General features: G+C 38.4%; 2 protein-coding genes and 1 pseudogene across 3 annotated transcripts; all 3 read left to right on the top strand.

The window, feature by feature from the left end:
• Positions 1 to 454: 454 nt before the first annotated feature.
• LOC116247912 (putative RNA polymerase II subunit B1 CTD phosphatase RPAP2 homolog) lies at positions 455 to 7688 on the top strand. Its single transcript, XM_031620362.2, has 8 exons — positions 455 to 1998; positions 2071 to 2305; positions 2419 to 3247; positions 4848 to 5414; positions 5503 to 5693; positions 5841 to 6104; positions 6910 to 7068; positions 7210 to 7688. The coding sequence occupies exons 3-8, from the start codon at positions 2650 to 2652 to the stop codon at positions 7312 to 7314; spliced, it is 1884 nt and encodes a 627-aa protein (XP_031476222.1). The 5' UTR covers positions 455 to 1998; positions 2071 to 2305; positions 2419 to 2649; the 3' UTR covers positions 7315 to 7688.
• Positions 7689 to 15593: 7905 nt separating this feature from the next.
• On the top strand, positions 15594 to 25694 carry LOC116247820 (uncharacterized). Of its 2 annotated transcripts, none has more exons than XM_031620155.2 (5): positions 15594 to 16057; positions 18722 to 20051; positions 21279 to 21548; positions 23328 to 23483; positions 24689 to 25694. In XM_031620155.2, exons 1-5 carry the CDS (start codon positions 16053 to 16055, stop codon positions 24806 to 24808), a joined length of 1881 nt encoding a protein of 626 aa, XP_031476015.1. In that variant the 5' UTR covers positions 15594 to 16052; the 3' UTR covers positions 24809 to 25694. The 2 variants fall into 2 exon arrangements, with proteins under 2 accessions (XP_031476015.1, XP_031476016.1); XM_031620156.2 differs by lacking the exon at positions 15594 to 16057 and adding an exon at positions 16750 to 16879.
• Positions 16750 to 26840, top strand: part of LOC116248576 (uncharacterized) — a 38867-nt pseudogene continuing 28776 nt past the window's right edge.

The following is a 26840-nucleotide window of genomic DNA, read 5'->3' as shown; positions in this document are numbered from 1 at the left end:
CAACTGTTTTTTTGTGAAATTTAATATCATTACTAAAACATCTAAATTTATGCATATATGTTCAGGATGGTATGTAAATTGTCTGTAACATATAGAAAAGCAGTTTTCATGTATAACATACACATTAATATAGATTAACAAGCCTACACGAGTGGCGAGCCCATCCTTGTTCAGATCATTCAAATATGCAACCAAGCAGAACCTTACTTGCCCAGCCTATATCACGGCTGCCAATGAGCATTTTTACAAGCCAAACCAAGTCGAGCCATGGCTCGTTTTATCATTTAATCATTTTGGGTATAGGCAAATATCATTTGTTAAACACTTGAGTTAGAGATTTTTTTTTTATATTATGAATTACCCTGCTTTCAGGCTGTGGGCATGCAACCTTCGCTGCAAAAGACAAATCTGAACAGTAAAGTGGAAAGCTGAGGCGAGCGAGAAAGTGAGAAACAGCCCGGACCGCAGTCGGTCAATGGTAGGCCCAGCCGTCAAGAACGAGTGGAGAAATGTTTAAGCAGGACGTGAGTTACCTTAAAAAGAGACCCAGACTCCTAAAAGGTAAGTGTTGCCATGGAGGAAGAAGCAGAGTCTCCTCATAGCACGCCTGGTGGTTGCCCTCCTCGATTGCTTCAGCAATTGCAAATTCCCAACCTAGTGGAAAATCAGAACGCCGACAGTCTAGCGGCAGAGGCTGATGAAATGGAGGTAAGGGGTTCAGGAGGAAGGCTCCCTCGACACTACGACGGAGCATGACAAAGAGAATGACAGCTTCGACCTGGTATCAAAGCCGAGAGAAGCAGGGGGCGGGATCAGTTTCCCCAATGAACGTCCTAGCCGCCCAACATGATTTCCTTGTCACCCTCAAGCTCAAGGGCAAGAATCCGTCCATTGCTTTTATCATTAATTCGAAGCTCAACGAGGACCAAATGAGGAAGTTTCTGTATAAAATTCCTGGCAGACAGCCGATCCCCAACCTCCACCTCTCGGGAACCTAGGCACGTGTAATAGCTCCGCCGGATCCTCAAGAAGTGGAACGCCTTAACTGGTAGCCTAATGCATGTTAGAATCGCACTGACTAGTTTTAGTTACCTAGCGGTAGGTGCATACCTGCATACGAATTTTCGCACGAGGAAGGAACAGCTGATTGCTTCAAGCAACTTCTTTTCTCAGTGATCTTTTCCTGTAATTTGTATGGGCGACTTCCATGCAGTTCTTAGCAGCAGGGGAAAACAGGGAGATCCCCTGCCCTACATGCTTTGCATGGCTCTGTCTAATTTTGCAGATCGATCTCGGCCGATTGAGGATTTCAATCTGGAAGTGCTTCTCACATGGAGCAATAACCGCGTTGGTCATGGGAATGTTATGACCAGTCCATTAACAAGACTCACATAGTTATCATTTAGATTTCTATAGTACAAGGTCCGATACAGTTTAACAAGAATTTTTTGTTTTTTCATTTGTTTCATTTTTTTTTAGTTTTTTTATTTTTTATTTGTTACGAATTTACTTGTCAAAGTTGGATTTGATACGCTAGAAATTGACAAAATCCTTCTAATAGATCCAGACCAACCTCAAACTGATGCAATCGAAGGGTTGGCCCAGGTGAACAGGATCAATGTTATTCATGAAAAGCTAAGCCAATATTAGATCCTTTCGTATCTGAATTTTAAATTGTAATCAATTCTCGTTTGGGCATTTACCGTTCATTACTTGCAAATAAATCTTTATTTTCAGATTCATGTTAATTAAATTTTGTTTCCATTACGCCAAATCCAATTAAGTCACCAGACTGCAAATCTGAAAATTATTTTCCTAAAACGTGTGTAAACCCTAATATGTCACGATGCCCTCATTCTTCCGCAAGGTTTTCTCCCTGCTCTCCATTATTTCTCCAACCGTGAAGTTCCTTGACCACCATCACCAGCCTGCGGCAGCGTTCGGTGACGTCCGGCGGTTTCCAGCCACCGGTGAGTCCGTCCACCCGGAAAATCAAAGGTAAGTTATTTGGTTTTTTCTATTTATTTTCCGTTTTGTGTTGTTGCTCACTCTCTGATTCTATATGTTCAGAATTTGGGTAGTTTGAAAAACCCACCGGTGACGCTGCGGGAGATAGGGCTTAAAAGAGAAGATAGTGAAGAGGGCTTCGGATCTTCTCTCTGCTTCCGGGTGCCGATGAATAGCGCCAAGCGGTGCACCACACAGCAGACGCGGCAGCTGCTGTGAAGAGTCGGCCGTTTCAGGGGAAGTAGACGCGGAGAGAAGCAACGGAATCGTCTCCGGAAATTTATTTCCACCCCCGAAGGTGGAAAAATTTTTCGGGAATAAAATTTCCGACAACGAGTGCAACGGTTACAATTTTGGTGCACTGTTTGATGGATTGGAAATTTTTTTGAAAATTTGAATTTTTTGCTGCAGCTACGGTGGATTTCCTGGCTAGCAAAAAATGATCAGTTTGAGGTTTCCCCCACTCCCATACCGATGACTCGCGGGCTCTCCCTCCCTCTGCTTCATCTCTGCTCTCGATATTGTCATTGCCGCTCTGGGAAGTTTGTAGTTGCCAATTTTTTGTTTTTCTCCGAGTGGACGCCCCTTTAGTGGAGAAAGAAGCCTCAGGGCTCAGGAGCCACCTTTTCCCAGTCTGTTGGCATGGGGAAGCCCTCTCCCTCCATCGGTGACTATGCAGACGCTGTCTACAAGCTGCAGCTCGCTCTCCTTGACGGGATCGCCGACGAGAAGAAGCTTCTCCTCTCCGGGTCCCTTCTCTCTCGCAGCGACTACGAAGACGTCGTTACTGAGCGAACAATCGTCAACATCTGTGGGTACCCTCTCTGCGACAATACTCTGCCGTCGGACCGGCCCAAGAAGGGGCGCTACCGCATCTCTTTGAGGGAGCACAGGGTTTATGATCTCAGGGAGACGTTTCTATACTGTTCTCCCGGTTGCCTTCTCAAGAGTCGGGCTTTTGCCGAGACCCTGAACGCTGAGCGGTGCACCGACTTGGACCACGATAAGATCTCACGGGTGTTGAGTGCGTTTAGTGAGGGCGGCGGCTCCGTGACGGTAGAGAAAGACGATGGACTAGGATTTCCAGAACTGAAAATTCTGGAGAGGTTGGATTTGAACGAAAAGGGAAAGGTTCCTCCGGGAGAGTGCGTTGGTCCTTCTGATGCGATTGAGGGTTATGTTCCTCAGAAGGACTGGAATAGGTCTTTGAAATCATCCCTCTTGAAGAAGGCAAGTGAAGGTATTTTTGGTTATGAAATGTGTAAATAATTGCGTTGACATTTTTCAGTTTAACTGCAGTGTGTTTTACATGAAGAATGTATGGAACTTTGCTTCCTTTGGGCTGTTCTTTTCTCAGCTGATTAGTAGTTGCAATTTTACTCTCCTTTATCGCTCATGATAATTTTAAAAAAGTGGATGAAGTGCAGATTTGCCATGGTATGTTTTCTCTTTTATGGCTTGTATAGAGTGATCAATTCGGACTGCCAATCTTGAACGTGAGGGGACAGACTGTTTACCATGAAATCCCTCACCGTGCTTCCATTAAACTGAAGAATAAAAAATGTACTTTTGGTGTCAAAGAGTCGTTCGATTTTCTTATGGGAACAACTCATTGTGTGTGATCCTCCTTGGCATGCCTTTTTAGTACACAAGAAACTGCAGGTTGTTTCATGTAATTTGAGGAAATGTTTTCCTGAAGAGACCTAGAGACACATGTTCTTGTTTCTTCACAAAGTCATGCCATTACATTTAGCTTGGTTAGGTAGGCTCAAGACTGTGGCTGGATGCTTGATAAGGGCCACAATGGTTAGGTACCTCAGATAATTGTAGTTTAGCAATTGGGTTCTGACAAAGTTAACTGCTTTAGTAGTTAAACATTATCACAAACATGGCTTGAACTTAAAACAGGTAAACATGGTGATGTTAGGAAGGGAGGCATACTTGCTGAGGAAGTTACTGTATCCCAAATTCAAGTGAAGGCGATGGGTTGCTTGATGTATTCCTTGTCACTTGTCCCTGTGGCATTTCATGTTCCTTACATCTTAGAGTTGAATGCTTCTTGGTTGTTTCTTGTCTTCTGCTTCCATCATGGCACGAGTTGATTGGAAGACAATCCTCATAGTATGCAGCATTACTTCCAATATACTACTTCCAATATACTTCTTTGCTTATGCTTCATGGGTTGCACCTCAAACCAACCAATGACTAGGAATGCAAGTCATATGCATAAAAATCTCATTAACCTGTAATGTTTACAACAGTGATACTGTTGGTAGTAACGGTACTTGGTATGTTGCTATACTTGTTAAAATGCTTTCATGGACTTAGGCCATACTAGTTTTGGACAAAATGCTTTTCTTCATGTCCTTTTTGTGACCTTGCTATGTTAATTGGCTTTTCTTCTGGTATTTGATTGATCACGTTCACTTTTTAGTGTTTAATTAGTTAATTTTCTGATCTTTATTTTGATTTTATTTTTTTTACAGGCATCATTTGTTGTTAAGATACCCATATTTTATTTCTTTAACTGTAGAATTCTAAATGTAGAAAATTGTATAGAAAGCACAAAGGCACATGCACAACCTCTGTCATGGCTGTGAAAAGTTTCACGTTACAACAGGTGTATCAATGTTATATGCCTTCTATCTGTATATACATGGTTATTTACCTACTTTAGCAAGCTATTTACCTACTTTATCAAGGATAGTGTTCCCATATTTTTGTACATGAGCTGAATGGAGCAAAGGGTCTGTTAGTTACTTGAGTAATTTTTTGTTAGAATCCATGGATTTCCTCTGATATCTACAATTTTTATTTCATGTATGAAATTTTCATGGCAGGGGCCAAGAATGAGATGACAACGGGTAGCAGCCAAAAAAGGGATAAAAAGAATGCTTCTGCAAATTTACAGTATTCAAAGGGGAACTCTGACAAATTCAATAGTGATGTAACCATTGGGAAGGAGTGCAGTGATGATCAGAGTCTATCTATCACTTCTAGTTGTGTCATAAGTCCTGGCGATGTTGGTGTCAGTGGGAAAGAGAATCAGACTATAGAAAGGAAAATAGACCCCAAAAAAACTAAGTTAAAATCTTGCTTGAAGTCACCAAGGGTAAAGCGTTCAACTTCTAAAGTTAAATGGGCTGATGAAGCTGGTGATAAGAATGAGGTCCCTCTGTCTAGTGACACAGTTTCTTGTTCACAAAGCATCAACTCTGTGAATGCAATCTTAAACTTTCATGATGGAGAGGTTGAAACTACTCATGGAAGCTGTGAGGGAGCAGATGGTCCTATGGGGGATGACATCGAGTGCTCTTTCCGTCTTGCATCAGCAAAAGTGTGTGCTGCAGCCTTAAGCGAGGCAGCGGAAGCTATTGCTTCTGGAAAATATGATGACAACGACCCTGGTAATTGCTCTCTTAGTTTGTGTGTTCTGCTTGTTTACAGGAAAGAGGCTTCATCACCTTGCCTTAATTGTTTTTCTAATGTGTGCAGCTTCCAAAGCTGGAATTATCATTATTCCTCCTGATCATGACATCAATGAGGCAGACCTCAAGAAAGTTACAGAGGAGACATTACCCGCTCATAATCAGTCAACGTCACTAAAGATATCATCATTGAGTTCTGATATATTTGACCCTGATAACTCTTGGTTTGATTCACCACCAGAAGGGTTCAGTTTGACGGTAAGCTATTAGTTATATTATAAGATAAACTACTGCAGGTTTAGCCTCTTGCCCATCTTGTAACAACTTGTTTTTGTGTAAAAGAAGAAAATCTATACCTGCAAGAATCTGTTGTTGCTCATATCTTTTTAACGTATTACTTTATAGTTGTCTTCATTTGCAACTATGTGGATGGCACTCTTTGGATGGATAACAGCATCTTCATTGGTGTACATATATGGAAGAGACGAGAGTGCAGTGGATGATTTCTTGCTTGTCAATGGGAGGGAATATCCACGGAAGATTGTTATTGGTGATGGCTTGTCTTCTGAGATCAAGCAAACACTGGCTGGTTGCCTCTCACGTGCTTTACCAAGTCTTATAGCAAGTCTTAGGGTGGCAACACCTATTTCTACTCTGGAGCAAGCTATGGTAAGAAATTGAGTGTACTTCCTATGTTATTTCATGTTGAAACTTTAGATTTATCTCATTTTATGGCCCATTAAGTGGTACGGAGAGAGACTGTACTTATGTAATGAGGTTCGCAAACATCTAAGCCATTATTCTCTGATCAAAAGAACAGGCACGTGGTTGCTATTTGGTTCTGACGTTCAACGATGGGTTTTTTTATGTGATACTCGTTTGCCTTACTAGTACTCATTTCTTTGCCCTACTATACTTGTTCCATGTATGCGTTGTGGTTCTAAAACATCTAAGCTGTCATTCTCTAATCTTCAGAACTGGCACGGGGTTGCTATTTGGTTTTAACATGTTCAACTATTGGTCATCTCCATATTAGGGTCGTCTTACAAGGCCTTGATTTGCCTGACTAGTCCCTACTCATACCCTACATCTAACTGCTGACTTGTGAAAATTAGAGACTAGAAGAATATATTCTTGGGATATTGTCTTGCTGAAAATTAGACAATAGGAGAATATATTATTTTACTGTGTTTGAATACGAAACTTTTCCTTTCAACAGCTAGTTTATTCTTTGGATCGTATGACTATTTTTTTATGTTGCCACTGACAATAATTGGCAAAGGTGCCTCGAAATGAATTCCGTAACTAGGAGCATGGGAGATTGTCTTGCTGGGGCTTTTCTATAAGATGGATAACATACAGATGCATGTAGGGCAGTCCTATCTGAGTTTGGTTGAGGTTATAGCTAGTCAGATTTTACAAAATGCTGAGTTTTCACTATGCATCCCTAACCTGTAAGCTGGTGATATTGCAGGGTCGTCTGTTGGATACCATGTCTTTTTTTGATCCAGTGCCATCTTTCAGAACGAAACAATGGCATGTAATTGTTCTTCTGTTCTTGGACGCTCTATCGGTGCACAGAGTTCCGTCCCTTACAGCATGCATGGCAAGCCGGACAATGTTGGCTCACAAGGTGAGGAAAGGCATGCCATATTTTAGTTGCACGGAGTGGTTTGGCCTCACTGTCCACTGTCCAGCTGAACTTCATCTAGTAATCGTATCATTCTACCATTGGGTCTTTCTCGTTCTAACGGCTTTGTTTCAACCAATTCAGGTTCTGGATGGTGCCCAAGTAAGCATCGAGGAGTATGATGTCATGAAAGATCTCATCCTTCCATTGGGACGTGATCCTGGATTCTCTGCCCAAAGTGGTGGTTAACGTATTTTTAATTTAGCTTTGTCATTCTTAGACGTTATCGTGCTCATTTGATGAATCATTAGCCGTTGAAAGTGCTGGAAAGGTCTGTGGTTGTGTAAGGATTGATGACGACAAGCAAACCACCCTTGCAGCGGTTGTGCACAGGAACCACCAGTCCGCAAGTTCCGGTGATACTTTGCGTGTTTTGACATGGTATTGCGGATACTTGCTCTTTGCTGTGAAGCGATTTCACTTCCTGAATTGAAGCATAGGGGGAGCAACCTCCAAAAAAAGGGCTACCCTTAATCAGAGTTTGTGTAAGATATACTTGTATGTCAGCCTGGGCAGTGAACAATTGTTCCCCTTTAAGCTTTTACTGCGTGTAATTTGCTACAGCCTGTGGCTTCATGGTCTTAAATCACTTTCTTCCAGAAGTGTCCGCGAGGGGAAAATCTTATGATATTCTACACCTTCGGTGATTGTTTGGAAAAACCTTTGTGGCTGCACCCATTTAACAAGAAATATGTGAAAATTTCCAGCAATACTAGAACAGTACAAAGCAAAACTAGTTTTAAAGTTTTGCATGTCAAAACGTGTGATGCTTCTTAAATTTGTGTGCCGGCATTCGTGCCTATGCGCGTGTTAGGTGTTGCGTGCAAGCTGCGGTTAGGTAAAAAGTCCGTCGTTTCTTCCACAACTTTTCTGAGAGGTTGCAATTGTTTGATTTGAGCCGTTGTATGTCGAGGCTGCCTTTGTTTATCATTGGGGTGCAAAAGAGTGCACATAAGCCTCAAAGGGCTTTGCGCACTCAGAAGATATCATTCGAGGGAGTCAAAGTCCAAATTCTGTAGCTGCTGTCGAGTTTCAATGCATTATTTTTTGGGTTGTGAATGGTATTAATGTGACGCTTAAGTTGAAAGGTATGCTGTTGTTGTTGTTGTTGGTTGAAATTTTTTTTAAAGTTGGAACATTAGAGGTGTAAAGGTATATGATCTAAAGGGATTTAGGTTGATGGCGGTCTCTAAACATTAAAAATGCTGTAAATAAACTGGAGTTTGTTGGCTACTAACATTTGATTTAAATGGAAGTTTGTGGAGTTGAATATCGGTTTCGTATACACATTTTAACCCAAAAGCGCTTTTTCTTTACACCAAAAAAAGGCGAAGTGAGATAAAGAGCTTTTATCAACAAGGGACAAGAGTAGAAGTCAGATCGACTGCTCGAAAAGTCATTTTTCTTCCTTTCGCTGTAAACTTTCTTCCTTTCCTCTGCATATGATCGTGGAGGGTTTTTTGGGACACTCTTCCCATAAGCTAGAGTGCTCCTGTTACTCTGTTTTTGTGCATTTGTATATATTTCATTTCTTTATAATACTTCACCGTTTTAAATTAACTTGGGAACATGGCTTTTCACCGTTTTAAATTAACTTGGGAACATGGCTTTTGTAAAGGTATTGTTGAAACAGATTCCTTGTTAGTTGTGAACAAGGTTTTAAAAGAACTGCAGCTTGAGTGAAGCTTCATGATCCTTTATTCTAGAGAGTGAAGCAGTGTCAAGAATTGCTGGGACGAGACTGAGTGTGTCTCTTATGTCATACGTACAAAGAAGCTAATATGTGTACAGATTTTCTTGTCTCATGGGTCTTTTTGGAGTGACCATTCTTACCAATCCATCTGGTCATTTACATCGATTGATTGAGGAGGATCTGATTGGTGTAGCTCGAACTCGTGCTACAATTAGTTAATGTGGTTCTAAACCGCTCCTATGTACCAAAAAAAAAAAAAAGGATGAGAGCCTTCCCCAGCAGGTTTGTAGCGGAAGGTGGTCTATATGAAGTGTGCCTCTCTTCGCACAATTAGTGTTGGTAAAACGTGTAGCGTGATCTTGTTCAAGCAAGTCTATGCTTCTTGAGCCGACCATGAGCAGAATACTAGCAGCTCATTTTCTACAACAGTTTTTTCTGCGATTTAGTAACAAAATAACTCTGCTAATATAGTCAACAACCAGTCTTCTTTACTGCCTGGGTCAGGCTTGTATAATGCAAGCATCTCTCAAACTGTGTTTCTATACAGATGAGAAGAAAACTGGGCTCTAATAAACATGACAAATTTAAAGTAGAATTATATCAATGAAGACGGAACAATCCTAAGAGAAGAATCAAATGCCAGATCTGAGGTTCTCAAATCTACAACTTTGCTAAAAACACAGCGGCGTACTCAAGCACCACTAAGTTTTTAGAATGCATAGAGCTTTTACCTCATGTTGCATGGAGTTCCTAACATTGGCGAGGAATGCGCCAAATTATCGGCGAGAATAAATATCCATGTTAAACAAAAATTTTCAGCAAAGGATCAACTGGACACGAGTTAAATGTTTCAAGATTATCTCTGTCTCCGTTATATTCTGAAAGTTGCGTTATATGAATCGTATTTCCAAAACCCATTTTTGCCATTCAAATAAAAACCAGGTTTTAGAAAGTGAAAACTTGGTTCTCAATATGGAAGCTAGACCCACGAACCAGTTTTTGGAAACTCATTAAAAAAAATGGTTTTCAGGGCGACTGGGAAGGAATTCTACTACCCAAGCCCAAGTGAGAGGCTGAATCCTCCCTTCCTTCTCCATGCCCCCAGGTCTAGAGCTGCATCGAAATTGGTTGAACTTATTGTTAATTTCGACAGTAGTGTCAGCTAGGGACGAAGGGAAGGGGGGGGGCTTAGGCCATGGCCCCACCCCAACCAATGATTATTTTTTTTTACATTGAAAAAAATAATATTTTTTAATTACATAATGTATTTTTTGTATTAGAATTCAGTTTAGCCCTACTCGAATCCAGAGGTCGGACTGTCGGCCCGCCCCTGAAGAAAATCCTGGCTCTGCCTTTGGTGTCAGCAACCCTTTATATTCTAGAAGAGTAGTGCCTAAGGCGGCTTACCAGCTCGACTAGCTACCCAATGTCCCTCAGTACCAAAAAAAAAAAAAAACTTCAAAAAACTAGGTTTCCACAAAACCATTTCATTTCAAAGTGTCATCCAAAGCAACATTAACATTTGATAAACGAAATCATATCGAAATCAGATTTAGAAAAAGGCATTTAATAGGTGTCGGATTCTATTATAAATAAATATTTGGTCAGATCATAAGCATTAATATATCCATCAAGTTTGCCTGTATCTAATGTCCATGGATCTTGAAGATCGGAACTTAACATATTAGCATATGGTTTGGATTTAGTTACAAATTTAAAAAGTCAGATTCATATTCGATTCAAATTGTGGACTTAAAAAAATTGGGCTCAAATATGGTACAAGATTTTCCTTCATAAATATCCATAAAGCGGATTTGGTAAACGGCGTGCTAAATTTGAACTTGATACAGTTCCATAGACTGCTATGTTCACATATCCCTCTTTGGATGTTTTCCAGCTAGGTGATCTCATAAGGACTTATGTATAAATGATTTTCTAAATTTTTTGTGCCATATATATGGAAGAAAAGAGAGATTTGATTGGGGAAATCCAAACAAAAAAAGAAAAAAAACACATGTTCTAGAGATAGGGTTATAAATTATACAGCCGCACACAAGACCAAAGTAGATTTGCTTCAGTTATGAAAGGAAATATTAGATGTATGAAAGGAACCAAAAATGAACATTACTTCAACTTCTTTTATTTTCTAAGTATAAATAGGTACTCGTGGTGAAAGCCACAACACTGAGTCTAGAAGCTAGAAAGAGAGCAAACTATATCTTTCTAACCATGGTGAACGTGAACAAAGAGGTTGCAACAGCCTATGAATTGATCGAGCGTCACTTGTTCCCAAAGCTTAGGCAGCCCAATGGGAGTCACGTGATTGAAGAGGCTGATGTCTACGCTTTCAGTCGTTCGGAACTCCAGAGTACAGTCTCTCTCTTTTTCTTCCACATGACCTTTTAGAGTTACTTAACCATCTAATCAGAATCATCTTATTTATGATGGATGGTTAAGAAAAAAACAAAATAAATAAATAAATATGTTGATAATTTGGTATCATTTCACACTTTTTTTCCTTGTTTTGCTTTCAACTATTGATCTACTTGAGATGGCCAGCCCTGGTTAGATGGCTCACTAATCATCATTTACTCACTATAATATATATATATATCATCTCACACTTTTTTTCATTGTTTTTCATCTACTTGAGATGGATAGCCCTGGTTAAATGGCTGGCTAATCATCATTTAGTCACTATATATATATATATATATATATATATATATGTATTATATCCAAAAAATTGCCTTGTTAAACATCCAATCACTAACTTAGTACTAAGCGTACACCCACAAAGTCTCAACAGACTTATGTTCTTCATCTACTTGTAGAAAAAATGCACTGTAAAAAATTTATGACTTAACTCAACCAAGTCAACTTGGTGACCCACCTGACGGCTAATCCGAGTCCGAGTCATGGGTTTGCCAACTATGTTGTAGAGTTTTGTTACTAACAATCTTTTCGTTCTTCTTTCCTGCCATTTTTTTTTTCTACAGCGAGGATTACTCAGGATAAATCTTTTTACTTCTTCACAAGCAATACCGAGATCAGGCGCAACAGCACCGGACGTTGGGTGTTACAGGGTCAAAGTGAAGAAGTACGTAACACCAGAGGGGAACACGTTGGAACCAAGACGACGTACAAGTACCAAGCTGACGGTGATAACCAAAACAGTGGCTTCTTCCTCCTCAAGGAATATCGTCCTCTTGAAGATTTTCGAACTCGACTCAACTTATCAAATAATGCAGTAAGCACTAAAACACATTCATATTTGCTGCCACATACTTTATGCTTGTGCATTTATGTGCATTTATATAACATAAATATTAGGGCCATGTCCATATATGTATAGAGTCATAAGAATCATATTTGTGTATCTTGATTCCCACATTGCATCCTCTTATCTATATGCCACTATCAATTTATGATAATTTAATGTCAAATTCATCGTAGCATATGGTTTCATAGAAACAATGAGCAACTAAGAGTTCATGGAAGCATGATTCATCTAGATTCAAGCCAATTAAGGTAACTTAAGTCATGTATATGTTTTCATTAGGATCACAAACATTTTCACATCACCACAAGTGACAGCAAATCTGCAGGTTAACTACATGTGGGATATAAGGTGGCACTCAACTGCCGTTTGATATAAGATCTTTAGGATTTAATATCTCTAGACTCTATCTATACCAATGAAAGCTTGTCAAATTAAATCTATAGAAGCACAATTTAATTACTTTTCATTGTAACCTTGTTCGTTGAAGTGATGTTATTTGGAATTGTGCAATGAACAGGTGAAGTATGTACTCTGCGACGTGGCACTTTATCGACCCCTTCGTATTAATTGAGCACCTCGAGGAATCTCTATGATAGAAGTAAAGGCAGCAAGTTGATATTGAATAATGTGGCTGCGAGGGGAAGGTTACTAGAATGTTAGCTTTATTACAATGCAAATGTACTCGATCTCAACAGTGGAACTATTCTAATGAGAAAGCTTGTTTCTTGTTTTTTATTCTTTTTGTTTATTTTAATATATGAGTGTTCCTTCTGGCCGACGACCTAAGTTAAAACCATTGCCACAAAAAATGTGTATGGGTATTATACGGTGAGGAAAAAAACGGGTATAATACGACAAAGTTGTATATCTCGAGAATAAAATGAAAAAATCTTGACAATTTTAAAAAAATTTAAAACATTTAATAAATCTTAAAAATTATAAAAATAAAAAATCATAAAAAACATGAAAAACGCAAAAAAATGGGTGTAATACGCATATAATACGTATTTTTCATGTTTTTTTAAAAATACGCGTTTGGTGTAGATATTGTACTTCTGACTGTATTTTACCGTATTATGCACGTCTTTTTTTAATAAGACGCATTTTTTTTATGATCATGAACATGAAAAATGAATAAATAAATAAATAATGGGCTGAGATGACAAAGGGCACTGGAGCGAGTAAGTTAGGATGAGGACTTTGTTTTAAAAAAAAAATTGACTAGCTTAAGGTTTTTATTATTAAAAGTCATTATTTAAGTAATAAAATGACTAATTTAATATATGTTTGTCACCAAATCAAGATTATATCGATAAAGTTAGAACGTTAAAAAATATTTAACTAATTTTAATGGGTCTAGTTTTGGTTTTGACCAACTGTCTTGCATACATGTACATGCACATAGTATGTGTTGTGATTGGCCAAACGGCAGAAGGAATTTAGTTTGGCAGAATTTGAATCTGCCCTATGTCGGATGGTTAAAAATGAAAAAAAGATGTTATTAAAAAAATTTGTAAAATTTTATAAAATATTGTACAAAATATTTTAACTTTTAACTATTTATGACGCTCGTAGTCGATGCAATGCAGACAAAAACACACACATTTGGGTACTATTGACATTGTTTTCCATAAATCCAATGCATGGATGAAAATGTCAAATTTTATAAGACTAAAAAGTAATCAAACCAGGTGTCTAAACTAGACTTTATTGGATTTTAAAGGCTAACAATCTTTGCATAGTGATTGAACTTGACACCATATTTTATTTATACATTTTCTACACATTTTCACTCATTTTTTACATTTTCACATTCACAGGAGACATAAGAAAAATCAATTATTAGCATATTGGAGGCAAGCACAAGCTCATTTGCCCTAAAACTGGATTTTGAAACAGGGCATGCTGCCTCTTTATTATTTACAATGAGGAGCCTACAATATAACCTGCTATGCGATATAAATCAATACTGGTAGCATTACGGTAGAGTCAAGGTAGGGCCTGCGTGGGTTTTGGCCCTGCATCAAATTAAAAAAAAAAAATTACATGTAAATTTTGAAAAATTTTACTTGTTTTATATAAAATTTTTGAAAATGATATTTCAACCCTAATCAAAATTTAAAAGCTTTAATTCAACTCGCCTCATGAAAAATTTACAAAATCATCTAATTGGACAGATGTCATGTAATGCGAAATTTAGAACGATTTATCAAATGCCCAAAAATGGTATTCGGATTCACAAATGGTATCAAAATTTAGAATAATTTCTCAAATGCCAAAAAAGTGGCATTCAAAATTCTAAAAGTTGGACTGGGATCAGATTCAGATTCTGAATGTCAATTCAGATACAGATACAACATAAACTTTTCTTCATTCATATTTGAATCCAAGTATACGACCATCCGATAAAATATACACAAGAAGGAGCATATCGGATTCAAATTCAATCCGTTGACATCCTAAATGTAAGCTTCTTAGAGGGTAGCTTATCATTAAAAAGGAAATAAAGAACCTAAACTTGAAAATTAAAAGAAAAGGTTAAGCTTTAGTATTTGTCAAAGACGCATACAGGCTTTTTGCATTGCTTGTACTTAGAAAATCCCAACGGCTAAGTTGATTTGGATTATATATTGGTAAGCAAACAGGTTGTATTATAGCCACTATATTTAACATACAAAAAGTAGAGACAAAATTTGACAATAATAGAAAACAGACCTAAGTTTTTTATATTGTCAAAATACACTCAAGATTTGCGTGTAATTCAAGAATACGGTGGAAATAAAGTTTCAGAGTTTTAACGGTGAGATTTGTTTTCACATAAAGTAATACAAGAAGCATCTTCAGTTTATTGTCTTGTCATTTTGTCCTCATACACACCATAGAGTTTTATTTTTTGTGTTGATTTAATCAACTTCAGCAAGGTCATAGCTAATTCCACGCATTTAACATAAAATAAGTCTTAATTAAGATTTTTTATGGTAATTATTGATTTTTTTTTACCAATAAAATTTTGATGTTAGGAGAGCCGTTCGTTTTCTTTAACTAAAAAAATTAACTTAAACGTATGTTTCTCATCATAACATTCTTATTCTTAAGATTCTTAAAATCATATCGGTACGGTTGGATTGTACAAAAAAAAAATATGGGATTTTTTATGGGGACGACTGGATTGTACAAAAAAATATGGGATTTTTTTTTATCGGTACGACTGGGATGTACAAAAAATATTGGTGGATCTGCCAATTTATAACTATTTGATAAATATCATTATATTCATTAGTTTTTACTTCTTAAATTCGTGAAATGTGTTAATTGTTGATGAACAAAAAAATATAATATTAAAAAAAGAACGTTTTCTATGATTAATTCTTTTAAATAATAATTTTAGATCACGATTCGTTGGAAGAGTTTCATTTTTTAATACGAGGGCGTAAGTTTAGATCCGTCAGTATCCGGTCCATTTTTCAGGACACTCGGTCCTTCTTTCACGCTACCCGACTGGACCTCCGGCGGCCACGTCCGGTCGCCCCTCTTTTAAGACCAAACACCCGCCCTAGAAAGGTCGGTGTGTACGTGGGGGCGCTCGTCGCCTCGCTCTCTGTCCCCCTCACCATGACGCTGCTGCTCTTGTTGGTCCTCGGCCATCCCCCGCTCGGCGTCGTCTTCGGTTGACGCACTTGGATTACGCAGTCTGTTCTTTGCTCGCCGAGGATTTCGATATTGGGTTTTCTTTTCCTGTCGCCCCTCACGCTTGCTGATTCTTCATTTCTTCCCGGAAGCGAGGAATCCCAACTTTTTGGGAGTTTCTTCCTCTCCAAGATTGCTGGAATCGTGGATGTTGGTTGTTCGCTGGGCTGAGTTCGGGTGATCCACCCGATGCGGGCGCTGCCTCCCTTCTCTTGCATCTGATCGGAGGTCTGGTCGAAGAAAACAGCGAAACTCGGCGGGAAGATGAGGTAGTTAGTTTGATTTTTGGTGTTCGTCTGCTTGCTGGGGTGGTGCTTGATCAACTCGGGTTTTGATACTTTAGTTTCTGCTATCTGACGTTGCAATCTGAGTGATGATGATCATTCCATCTATATCTCTCTAACTGTTTTTTTTCTCTTTAGATTTTCAATATTTTGCTCTTTGAATGTGGACTTGTGGTTGGTAGTGGTAGTTAGTACCTAGAGTTCTACGTTTAGGATGTCTTCTTTATGGTTGGAGGTGATGTAGAAATTTCAGGTCGAAAATTTGAGGAAGCTATTGCTAGTAACACCTTTTCTTCCCATTGATCCACTAGCATCACCTCATTATTACTAGGCTGTGGTGATTTGGTGAGGCTTTGCTTTTCTTGAACATTATTCTTTACAAAGATCGACCATGTTCTTACTAGAGGTGACAGAAAGAATAACTAAAAGACAAAAAATAAAAAAAATAAGAAAAGCACTTCAATAATGCTTTGTGTAATAATGAGAAGGAAACTGCAGATATATAGCCCAATTGTTGTAAGTATTGACGAGCAGGAGTTGAGATGAGAAATAGAAACTAGAATTTGTTAAAATTTGTGATGAAAAGATTCCAGAAACAAAGACTTCTAAGATCTAGGATTGAATATGATTTCTTTTTTTTGCTAGAAACTATGATACTTGGGTCAGTGGAAGAGACAAACAGGACGACGACTTGAAGTCTTTTGATTGTTGATGATATGTTTGAATTCTTTGCAGCCTTGGGTGTCTTCTATTGATTCTTTGTCATGGAATAGATATAAGAGTGTTAGCAATTTCACCACCTTTCAGGTCAGTAGATGTTAAAGTCCTTACATCTGATGATTCCTCACCTTTAAGCTTTGTGGTGTCTTAGTCATTTGCTCCATGTGACAATGGAAACTTGTTTGCTTGGTTATTTAGTCAAGATTCAGAAATGTCTGTTGAAACTTGAAAGGGCATAAGACCGCTGGCCTTTTCCTCGTGTAGACTGGTAGAGTTCAATATAAATGACATATCTAGTTGTAGGGAGGAAGATAAAATCTTTCACTGTCCTTAATGGGCAGTCCATTTCCACAGCAGCAAACCATTAACTTTGTGTACCATTTGTAACTGTGTCACTGAGATGGTCCGCTATAATGGACTCAATAGCACCTTCTCCTGTTAATTTTGTGATTTTGATTGAAAAAAGAAGAAGAAAACTTTTGTCATTTTCAACAGTTTCTTGGTGCTGTTTTACCACATTTGGAATTTCTTTTGGCTCAACATGTCTTGCCAGTCAATACGTCCTTGAGAGAAATAGCTCCTGAGGTTTCTTCCTCAGCATATTCAAAACTCCAAGCCATTAGTCCACAACCAGTCTCCCGTTTGATCCTTACTTTCTTGCTGTTGCACATGCATTGCATTCATCTATTGTAGTCTTAGATTTTTATTGGCCAACCTGTTTATTATTTCTATTCATGTGACATAACAGAAAACTTGAAAAACATCATTCATTAAACGCCAGGGATCAGATTCATTTATTTTGTAATTTTGTATTTTGTAACCTGCTTACTATAATTCTGTATTTCCTCAAAAACTTCTTGTTCCGAGGGCATGGTCAGAGGCATTCTGTTACCTGGCCTTTGTTGACATGAGTCATGGCTTGACTGCCTCAGTTATAAGGTGCAGTTGCATTTGCTTACTTAATTACATGCTTGGAACCAATACTATAATGGTTTCAAGTTAGGGATCTATCAATATTTATGGTTGTTATAAGCAGCAAACGGTTCTGATTATGGGTTGAAGTTTTTCTTTGTCTCCCTTTATAAAGTAATGGGTGGTGATGTGCTTCAGTACTACTGTTATTACCCATGACTTTCACACCTTCACTATCTTACTGCTGAAGGATCTGTACCTCTTATTTATCAAGGCATTAGCAATAACTCCAGCATCTCCATCTGCATTAGGTTTTATTCTCCTCGTAAGATGCTATTTTGCCCGTCAGTGATATGAATTGTGAAGTTCAGCCACCAATATTTTGAGGACCTGTACTTTTTTTTCCCCACTTCCTTTGTTCTATTGTTTCACTTACGTACGACATGCACTTATCTGCCATATTAAGACAGTTGACAAATTTGAAGGTGTACGGTTAATAATTTTGATTTATTAGCATTTTTACTTTAGATGCTCGTTCTTGAACCTCCTATAAAAGTTTCAAAGTCCAATTAACAATTTTTTTACATGCGCAAAAAAGCCAACACTTGCCACTGATATTTGCATTATCACATCTATTGGGCTGTATGGTGTGATACAATGTATCAGAGGGTACAATATCTTTAAGAAATTGGAAAATGGAAAATATGTAGCTTTTGATAAAAGAACATCCATCATAAATATACATGAAATGCAGGCTGTGTGTGTACCAAGCATATGATGTTAATTTGGATCTACCATGGGAGTTAGACTTACAACTATTTTTAGAAGCAGAAATATTGGGAACGTCTTGGGAATCATACATTTTGAGTCCATACATCCTGCTCTGTTGATTACAGTACTTTTATCTTTTATAGAAACATCAACTGATGGTTTCACTTTCTGTTTTCAACGGGTGCAAATAGAACATTTCTAACTTGTTCATGGCAGAAAGTTGAAGGCCTGTGTGTTTTGCTGCAGGTTTTTGTTATCTCAAATTGTTAAGAGGAAGGGCTTGTTCTTACAGACAATCAAGGCAACACAGGCTCCACATGTTAGCAACTATGCAAAGTTATCAACAATTGGATTATCCACAATCTTATGCAGGCGGTACTCATCGAGTAAATTTTTTGTAGGAAGAAATGATTTGGGATTACATTCCAAGGCTCTTCCAATTACGTTTTTCAAGCGTCAAAATTGCAGCATGGCCATTTCATCCGCAACTGGATCTATGTCACATCATACTCAAGTTACTTGGAAAAGGATTTCCTTATTATGCTCGTATGAGGGACCAACATTTGCAACAATCAATTGGATTGCTCGTGCTGTTACTCTGTCTTTTTCTAGGCCACATGTTGCTCCCAGTTTGATTGCTTTCATTATTGGAGAGGTTGCATGGATGCAGAAGACCTCAGCTGATACAGAACATCTCCAAACAAAAAATACTTCCTACATGAGGGCACAGCATGGGTCTTTCTATTTAACTTCACTCTATTTTTCAGTTTTGGAAGGGCTCATCTTGCTTCTGAGGGCTGTCTATTTGGCTATCTTGTTTACTCCTGTAATAGCTATGGCACCATTTGCAGATAGTTTTGGTCCTCAGTTCAGGAAAACATGGCTTCATGTTCTTCATTTTACTCTAGAGAACGCAGGTCCAGCATTCATAAAATGGGGTCAGTGGGCTGCTACACGTTCGGACCTCTTCCCTAGGGACCTCTGCACCGAGCTGGCGAAACTTCACAGCAGCGCGCCAACTCATAACTTTTCCTACACCAAAAAAGCTATTGAAAAGGCATTTGGATGTAAGTTGTCAGAGATTTTTGATGACTTTGAAGAAGTTCCTGTTGCATCTGGAAGTGTTGCTCAAGTGCATCGTGCTTCTCTGAGATTCCGTTATCCTGACCAGCACATTAAAAATGTGAAAGTTGCTGTTAAAGTGAGACATCCAGGTGTTGGTGAATCGATTAGAAGGGATTTCATGATTATTGATCTCGTAGCAAAATGTCACAAGTTAATTCCGACATTAAGATGGTTGAGACTGGATGAGAGTGTCCAGCAGTTTGCTGTTTTCATGTTATCTCAGGTTAATCTTGCACTGGAAGCAGATAACTTGACCCGCTTTCGAGATAACTTCCGCAGATGGAAACATGTGTCTTTTCCCAAGCCTTTACTTGTACATCCTGCTGTTCTGGTAGAAACTTATGAACAAGGGGAAAGTGTCGCACATTATGTTGATGAACTTGAAGGCAACACTCGAATTAAAAGTGCTTTAGCACATATTGGTACTCATGCCCTTCTAAAGATGCTTTTGGTGAGTTAGTCTGCTGCCCTTTACCTGAAACACTTTCACTTTTACCTCTACTTCCTTTTCTTTCAGACACCATTTCTTTTCTTCATTTTTTTTGCTGAAAAATATTCGTAGGTGAAGGTCGTGCTAGCTGTTAGATCTTGGAAGATGTATAGCTTATTTTACTTAATTATTGTTGTTATATTTGTTGTTTCTTCAAAATTTTTATTACATTTCTTTTGTAGAAGAGAAATATCTGAAGGTGGACTAATGTTCCGAAATCTTGCTGCATGTGAATTGATCAGGAGATATTGATGAGTATACAACATAGTGACTCAAAAAATGGAAAAGCCTTTTCTGTGTTTTCTTTCAGGGTTTTATTTTCTCACTCAATATTTTCTTGAAGTCGTCTGACTGTTTTCCACGGACATAATCTTATATTATGTTCTCACTGCTTCAGGTTATGAAACTTAGTGGCATATCTCATACTTTATTGAAGACCAGGTGTTTTCTTGTCCAGAGATTAATATTCTTTGCTGGTTCATTACTGATGGAAACTTGTCTAAGTTTCCAGGATGACATATTTAGTCTTTAGATGTTATCTTGAGAGCACTCTCATGGGCGTTCTATGATATTTTGGTGCACGTGCAGTTGATTTTCATCAATGTGAACTTTTATGGATTTGGTTCTAGGGTGACGTGTTTAGACTTATGAGGTTATTTCACAAGCAATCTCTTGAATGTTTTATGATGGCAGTGTAGAATAATTGACCTTCATCAGTCTAGACTTCAATTTTTCTCCACTTGTTTGGTCTTTTGCCTTTTGTATCTTTTCATGTCTTACTTCTATGGATCTGCTCAACTTTCTCCTACTTTTTTTTTGTTGAATGTCAATTCTTTTAGATTTTTTTTTCAATTTTCAAATTAGCAGGTTAAATAGGGTATATCCATTCCTATTTATTGTAAGAGCAGTTTGGTTCAAAGACTCTCTCTCTCTCTCTCTCTCTCTCTGTGGAACTAATATTGCGTATATGTGGAGAAAAATCATGGCCTTCTGAGATTTGTTATGCCTCTCATGCACTTTTTTCTGCGAATATTATGTTGAAACCTTTCATTTTTTTCATTGAATTGCTATACAAAACCAAAACACTGATAATCCTGCAATGTATTATCTGCCAAAAGAAGAACCAAGCATCAGCTACTACTTGCAAGTGTTCATGTTTGAAGCTTTCTAACTTTTCACTCTCTGAAGGTGGACAACTTTATCCATGCTGATATGCATCCTGGAAATATTCTTGTTCGAGTTGCTCAGACTAAACCATCAAATAAACGCCTATTTAAATCAAAACCGCATGTCATTTTCCTTGATGTTGGCATGACCACTGAACTATCAAAGGATGATCATACAAATTTGCTGGAGTTTTTCAAGGCAGTTGCTCTTAGAGATGGTCGCACGGCGGCAGAGTGCACTCTTAAGTTATCAAAGCAACAAAATTGTCCAAATCCAAAGGCCTTTATCGAGGTATCTTCTGCACTTTCGTTTAATTATTGATGGTCACAGCTGATTAAACCTTGCCTTGCCTGCATCTATTAGTCAAAATCACTAGTCAATGGGTAGTAGTAGGTCGACCTCCTAAAAGGCCTGGGATGGACTAGTTAGGACTTAGGAGTAGCCACCTTGAGTCTGTTTCGAAAACCAAATTAATAGAGTTTGGTCCAAAATGATATGCATACATTATGGACAAATTCTGTATGAGATAAAAATCTAAAATAGTTGGACATGGTCGCAGTCAACAGAATTATGTGTGATATAGCCCATCAACACAACTCTTTAGATCAATATATATCCACTAAGCAGCAATATGCGTTGACTGATAATTCACATGGACGAACAAAATATTTTTCAGCTTTATTGTTGGCTGACTAGGTCAGTCGGCCTTCTAGCCCCAATATGCTGTGTTCTTCTATATTTTTTACTGACTATTCAGCTATTTCCTAAAAAGTGCTGATACTTGGTATAAATCTTAGATGTCAATATCCTGATTGTTCTGTTGAGTTGGTTGGTTACTTATCCACCTGCGTTTCAAGCTAGCGACTAGTTCATCAGACTAAGCAATCTGTCAGCCTAGATGGTTGGCATGTACACACACACACACACACATATATATGTGTGTGTGTGTGTGCATTCTTGGTATAGATAAATAAATTCTTATTTTGTCTATTTATTTATTTGTTTACACTCAAGCAACTTGACCAAGTTGGGAAGTCTTTTTAGGTTTTGAATGGCATGTAAGGAACATCCAAATCTTAACAATTTTTTGTGTGAATGGACCACTTTCTTGCCTATTGTTTCGATCTGCTGTAGAAAAAAATAATACGGTGAATTCACTGCTTGAATTTGCAAATATGTTGCATAAGCAGTTGATGCAAGTTTATCTATCATCTGCATATAAGCCGCTTTATTTGTTTATTTTTTGTCATATCTGTGTCTGAAGTGCTTAAAATCCTCTTTGTACAAAGCATGTTCAATCAGATATTCTAGTGCCTACACAACATAGATGGGCTAATGGAAAATGCTGTCTTGCATGCTTACTGTGGAAAAGTTGTTTTAATGGGCAATCCACCTCTGGGCGTCTACTTTATTCCTATTTTTAGTCTTTGATCAGGTTGAATTGAATTGGAAGTCCTACACAAACATGTAGGTAGGATACAAGAACTAGGACAATGTTTTTCCAGGATGGTAGGTGCTTGGTTCTTTGCATATTCTTTGCTTATGGAGTTGGTTAGGAACATAATAAATAATGATAGACTGTGACCTTAACAATCTAGGATCAGGCAATTGAATGCAGGTTCTGTAATTTTGTGTCATATTACTAGCTTCCAGGGTGATAATTGCACTTCAGTTTCTTGCATACTCTTTACTTATGGAGCTAGTTAGAATGTAAACTTCTAATAAACCATAACCTTAACAGTCTAAGCCCAGGCAATTGAATCCAGGTTCTGCAACTCTCATGTCAAGATGCCAGGAATTACTCTTTTTTTTTTTTTGTCCTTGCCAATGAGTTACTTGGGATTATTTCCAAGGTAATATACTTTTGAAATTGAATGCAACTAATAATTGGCATTTGTGTTTTGAGTTTTTCCTCTGTAAAAGGTTGCAGTGCCTCATTGACTGTAGAATTTGTAACATGCACGATTCACTTTTGTTTCTTTGAGGAATTTTCTGATCTCTGTGTTTGATTTTTAAAGCTATTTGGCCCTTTTTAGTACTATCTATTAATCATATATGGTCTATTCTTAGGAGGTGACAAAATCCTTTGACTTTTGGGGTACCCCTGAAGGCGATGTTGTTCACCCAGCAGAATGCATGCAAGAATTGCTTGAACAAGTTCGGCGCCACAGGGTGAACGTTGATGGAAATGTTGTCACGGTGATGGTGACTACTTTAGTTCTTGAGGTACCCTCTCTCTCTATGTGCTTGTATAATGTATAGATTGTTTGCTTTTGTTTCTAATAGGAGTGGTATGTTACAAGAGTAATCCGTGCAAGTTCAGATCTATATCTGTCCCATGTAGCCATACTGAACTGCTCGTTTCACATAAACTAGTTACGGTGTCTTTTGACTGTTTAGTTCCCTATAGTTCACTTTCTGAATTTGAATCTATGAACTTTTCTTAGCCCTGTATAAAAAATGTTCCACCCACATTTATATAATCTGCTTTTCTATGCCTGTCCATGCTGAACATGAATCATCGCTTTAGATGTTGGTAATGTCAAAGGATGATGGTGTGCTAGGTTACAACTTATTCTCTTGGGTTTTCACCACGATATCTAGTTGCCAAGTTATTCAGTTGAGATGCAGGAAATCAGAGCTGGGATGGAACCTGTTAGCCAACATGCAAGCTACTATTATTTCTAAGCGAGTGAAAGTTAATAATATCATAGCGACAGTCCATGGAGGTTTCCGAAAATGAGTTTGTGATTATGGGAAAATGAGTTGTGAACTTGTGATTAAGGGAAAATGCCAACTAAGGGGGCCATATTGTTCCCTTAATGGAAAAAGGGTCTTCATATATAGAACGTCCTCAATACAGATCCCTTTTCCCCCTAGAAACTGCTAATAAAACCTGCCTTCACCTTGTTTTGTATGTGACAAATCTGTCCATTTGCTGTCCTGAGTGGTTGGCTGACTGGCTCAGACCAGTAGTTCCGATCCAAACGGGCTGGGTTACCCCATCATTTAATGATTAGAGGAGGAGGCTCAGACTAGTGGTTCGTCGGTGGGCTGGTGACTGGTTAGAGTAGCATGGGCGTCAGCGCGTTGCTGATAGGATGGATCTAGTGTACTTGCTGATGTGCATTGGGAGTTTAACACCATAAACTGACAGTCTTTTGAAAAGGCATCGGCTCTCACTCGGTTGGTGAGATACTCCAACTCACCTGAAAGTTTGTTCATTTAGCTGTGATGTACCGAAACCTACATGCTGACATGGCTCATGGCCAGACGTGTGGTTATATTGTTGGGTATGTGAAACGAGAGTAGCTTCCTGCTGCTGGGCAGGCAATTACTATTTCAAGTTCTCATTTTTCTACTTGGATAATTACATTATATTCATGTTTTCTATTCTTTAACGTGCATCATTCTTTTGTGTATACGTTCAGGGTTGGCAGCGGAAGCTTGATCCAGATTATGATGTTATGCAGACGTTACAGACCCTGCTTTTCAGAGCCGACTGGGCAAAGTCTCTCGCTTACACAATTGAAGGGCTTATGGCTCCCTGAGGAGTTTATTTCTCCTTTGGTTTTGGGAAAACAATTTTGACTCTTCACTAACCCATCTTGCTGTCTTATCTTTTCATGAATACGTCCAATTTTTCCATGTCAGCTAAAAAGGAAAAAAGCATGAATAATTAGTGTTGTATAATTTCAGAAAAAGGGGTTTTGACCATCAGAAATAAAGAAAGTTTACCATTTATGGAAGCAAGGTTTCTGTTTTGCTTAGTTAAAGGAGCTATGACGAAGGGGGTTTTTTACCATCATAAATAAAGAAAATTGTTTAGCATTGCTGAACCAAGGTTTATTTTCTCTTCTCTTTTTCAACAAATTTCTGGTTGACTAAAATGTGGGGCTGAGTCTGGTTGCTATTTTAACATCTGGCCTCAGTGATTTGTTTAGTTATTTGACAGCTCTATTAGTAGCTTTTTCCATTTTTCCCTTCTTCCATGATGAGTCAAGTTTGCCATGTGAATGAACTCAAGGGCAATTAAAAGTTTTACAGCAAGTGCTGATCCTTCAAGGACGTCGGTGTAGTGGGCAGCTTTCGAGGAGACGGTGAACATTTTATTTTATTTTTGTAAATTCAGTGTTGCAGCGGGTGAGCAAGTTTGAACGGTTAAATTTGCTTCTAGAGACATTTAAAGACGAAGAATGACAGATTCTTCGACGGTGTGGCCGTCATTCATCTCTAATTTTGTTCAGATGACTGGCTACAATCCGTTCTATAATTCGTAGTGTTCATATTGTACCATATATATAGATGGGATTTGCCCACGCTCTAATGTACTGGCAAAAGATTTTGGAAAGCATGTGAATTTATGTTCCATCTAGTAGCTAGAAGATTTGGCCTTGTAAGAACGCCAAGAACACAATTTCATCCCTGTTAATGTTATCCATCGGCTAATGTATGATGTATCGTTCCAATTTTATCATGTGTCTGAAGGATAGCGCTATCCCATAATGATCACGATCGCTTTGATTGTTCACAGCCAGAGAGTGTTTGGGGTGACATGTGGTTGGGTTCGAACACAACCTGATCACTTAAGTTGCTTTCGCAAGGATTTGCCGTGATAGAAACTTACATGTCCTTGTTTGGACAAAGGACTCGGACTTACTTTGTCTAATTCTAAAGTTTTATATGCTCCAAAACCAACTAATTTTTTTGGGTTCACGGTTCATTCTGGAGTTCCGTGCACACGACCAAGGGCAAGGAACAGATGCGTTTTGAAAGTTATTTGATTAACGCTATTGATGGGAACAATCCGAATTGTGAAGTGGGGCAAGATCGTTTTTTCATAACCGACGCAGCTTCGTCTAAGGGATAACGGCTCCGTCATTGATTTGAGATAAGCATCGGAACTTCTTCAATTGCTCCGTTAAACGTTGAGAGTTCATTCTTTTCCCTTCCATTTTGATCCATTCATTTTTATATATTGCTTGTGAACCCCTGACATCAAAGGAATGAAGAAAAGCTTTCTCCTCTTCTATCATGGATGTAGGCCACTGTGCCAAACCACGTTAATTTCCTGTGTCTCCTTTTCCCCCGTGCGACTGTACTTTCCTCTTCAACCTACGATTTCTAACAGTCGGTTCAGGATCTTCAACTCGAGGCTCTTGAAATCTATGAAACTTATATCTGAAAATTGTCACATGATATTCTTCATTTGCAGTAACGATCCTGTTCAAAAGTGCATTTTTCGTTTTACAAGCCCTACTCATATACATGGACATCTAATCCTGGGCTAAACAGGTGACCATGCAGGGCAGAACCAACCAAACATGAGGCGTATAAGATGGCTCCTTTTGACAAAGAAGAAGACGAATTCAGAAGAGAAAAAAACAGAAGCACGAACGGAACGAGAGAGCGTGGCAATACTGTACCTGGCTAACATCAGACAGGTGTATTCCATGATTCCATACCAACGCCAGCCACGCCGAAGTCTAGTAGTGACTTTTGGTTTCAGGTTTGTCACTCTTGGCCCATTTGTGAAAGCTTTATGCCTGTTGCCGATCGCACTACATGATTCTGCTCTGCACT

This window comes from Nymphaea colorata, chromosome 2 (assembly GCF_008831285.2).
Source record: "Nymphaea colorata isolate Beijing-Zhang1983 chromosome 2, ASM883128v2, whole genome shotgun sequence".
Lineage (NCBI taxonomy): Eukaryota > Viridiplantae > Streptophyta > Magnoliopsida > Nymphaeales > Nymphaeaceae > Nymphaea > Nymphaea colorata.
The sequence above is the reverse complement of the archived record's forward strand: the minus strand, read 5'-3'. Positions and strand labels throughout refer to the sequence as shown.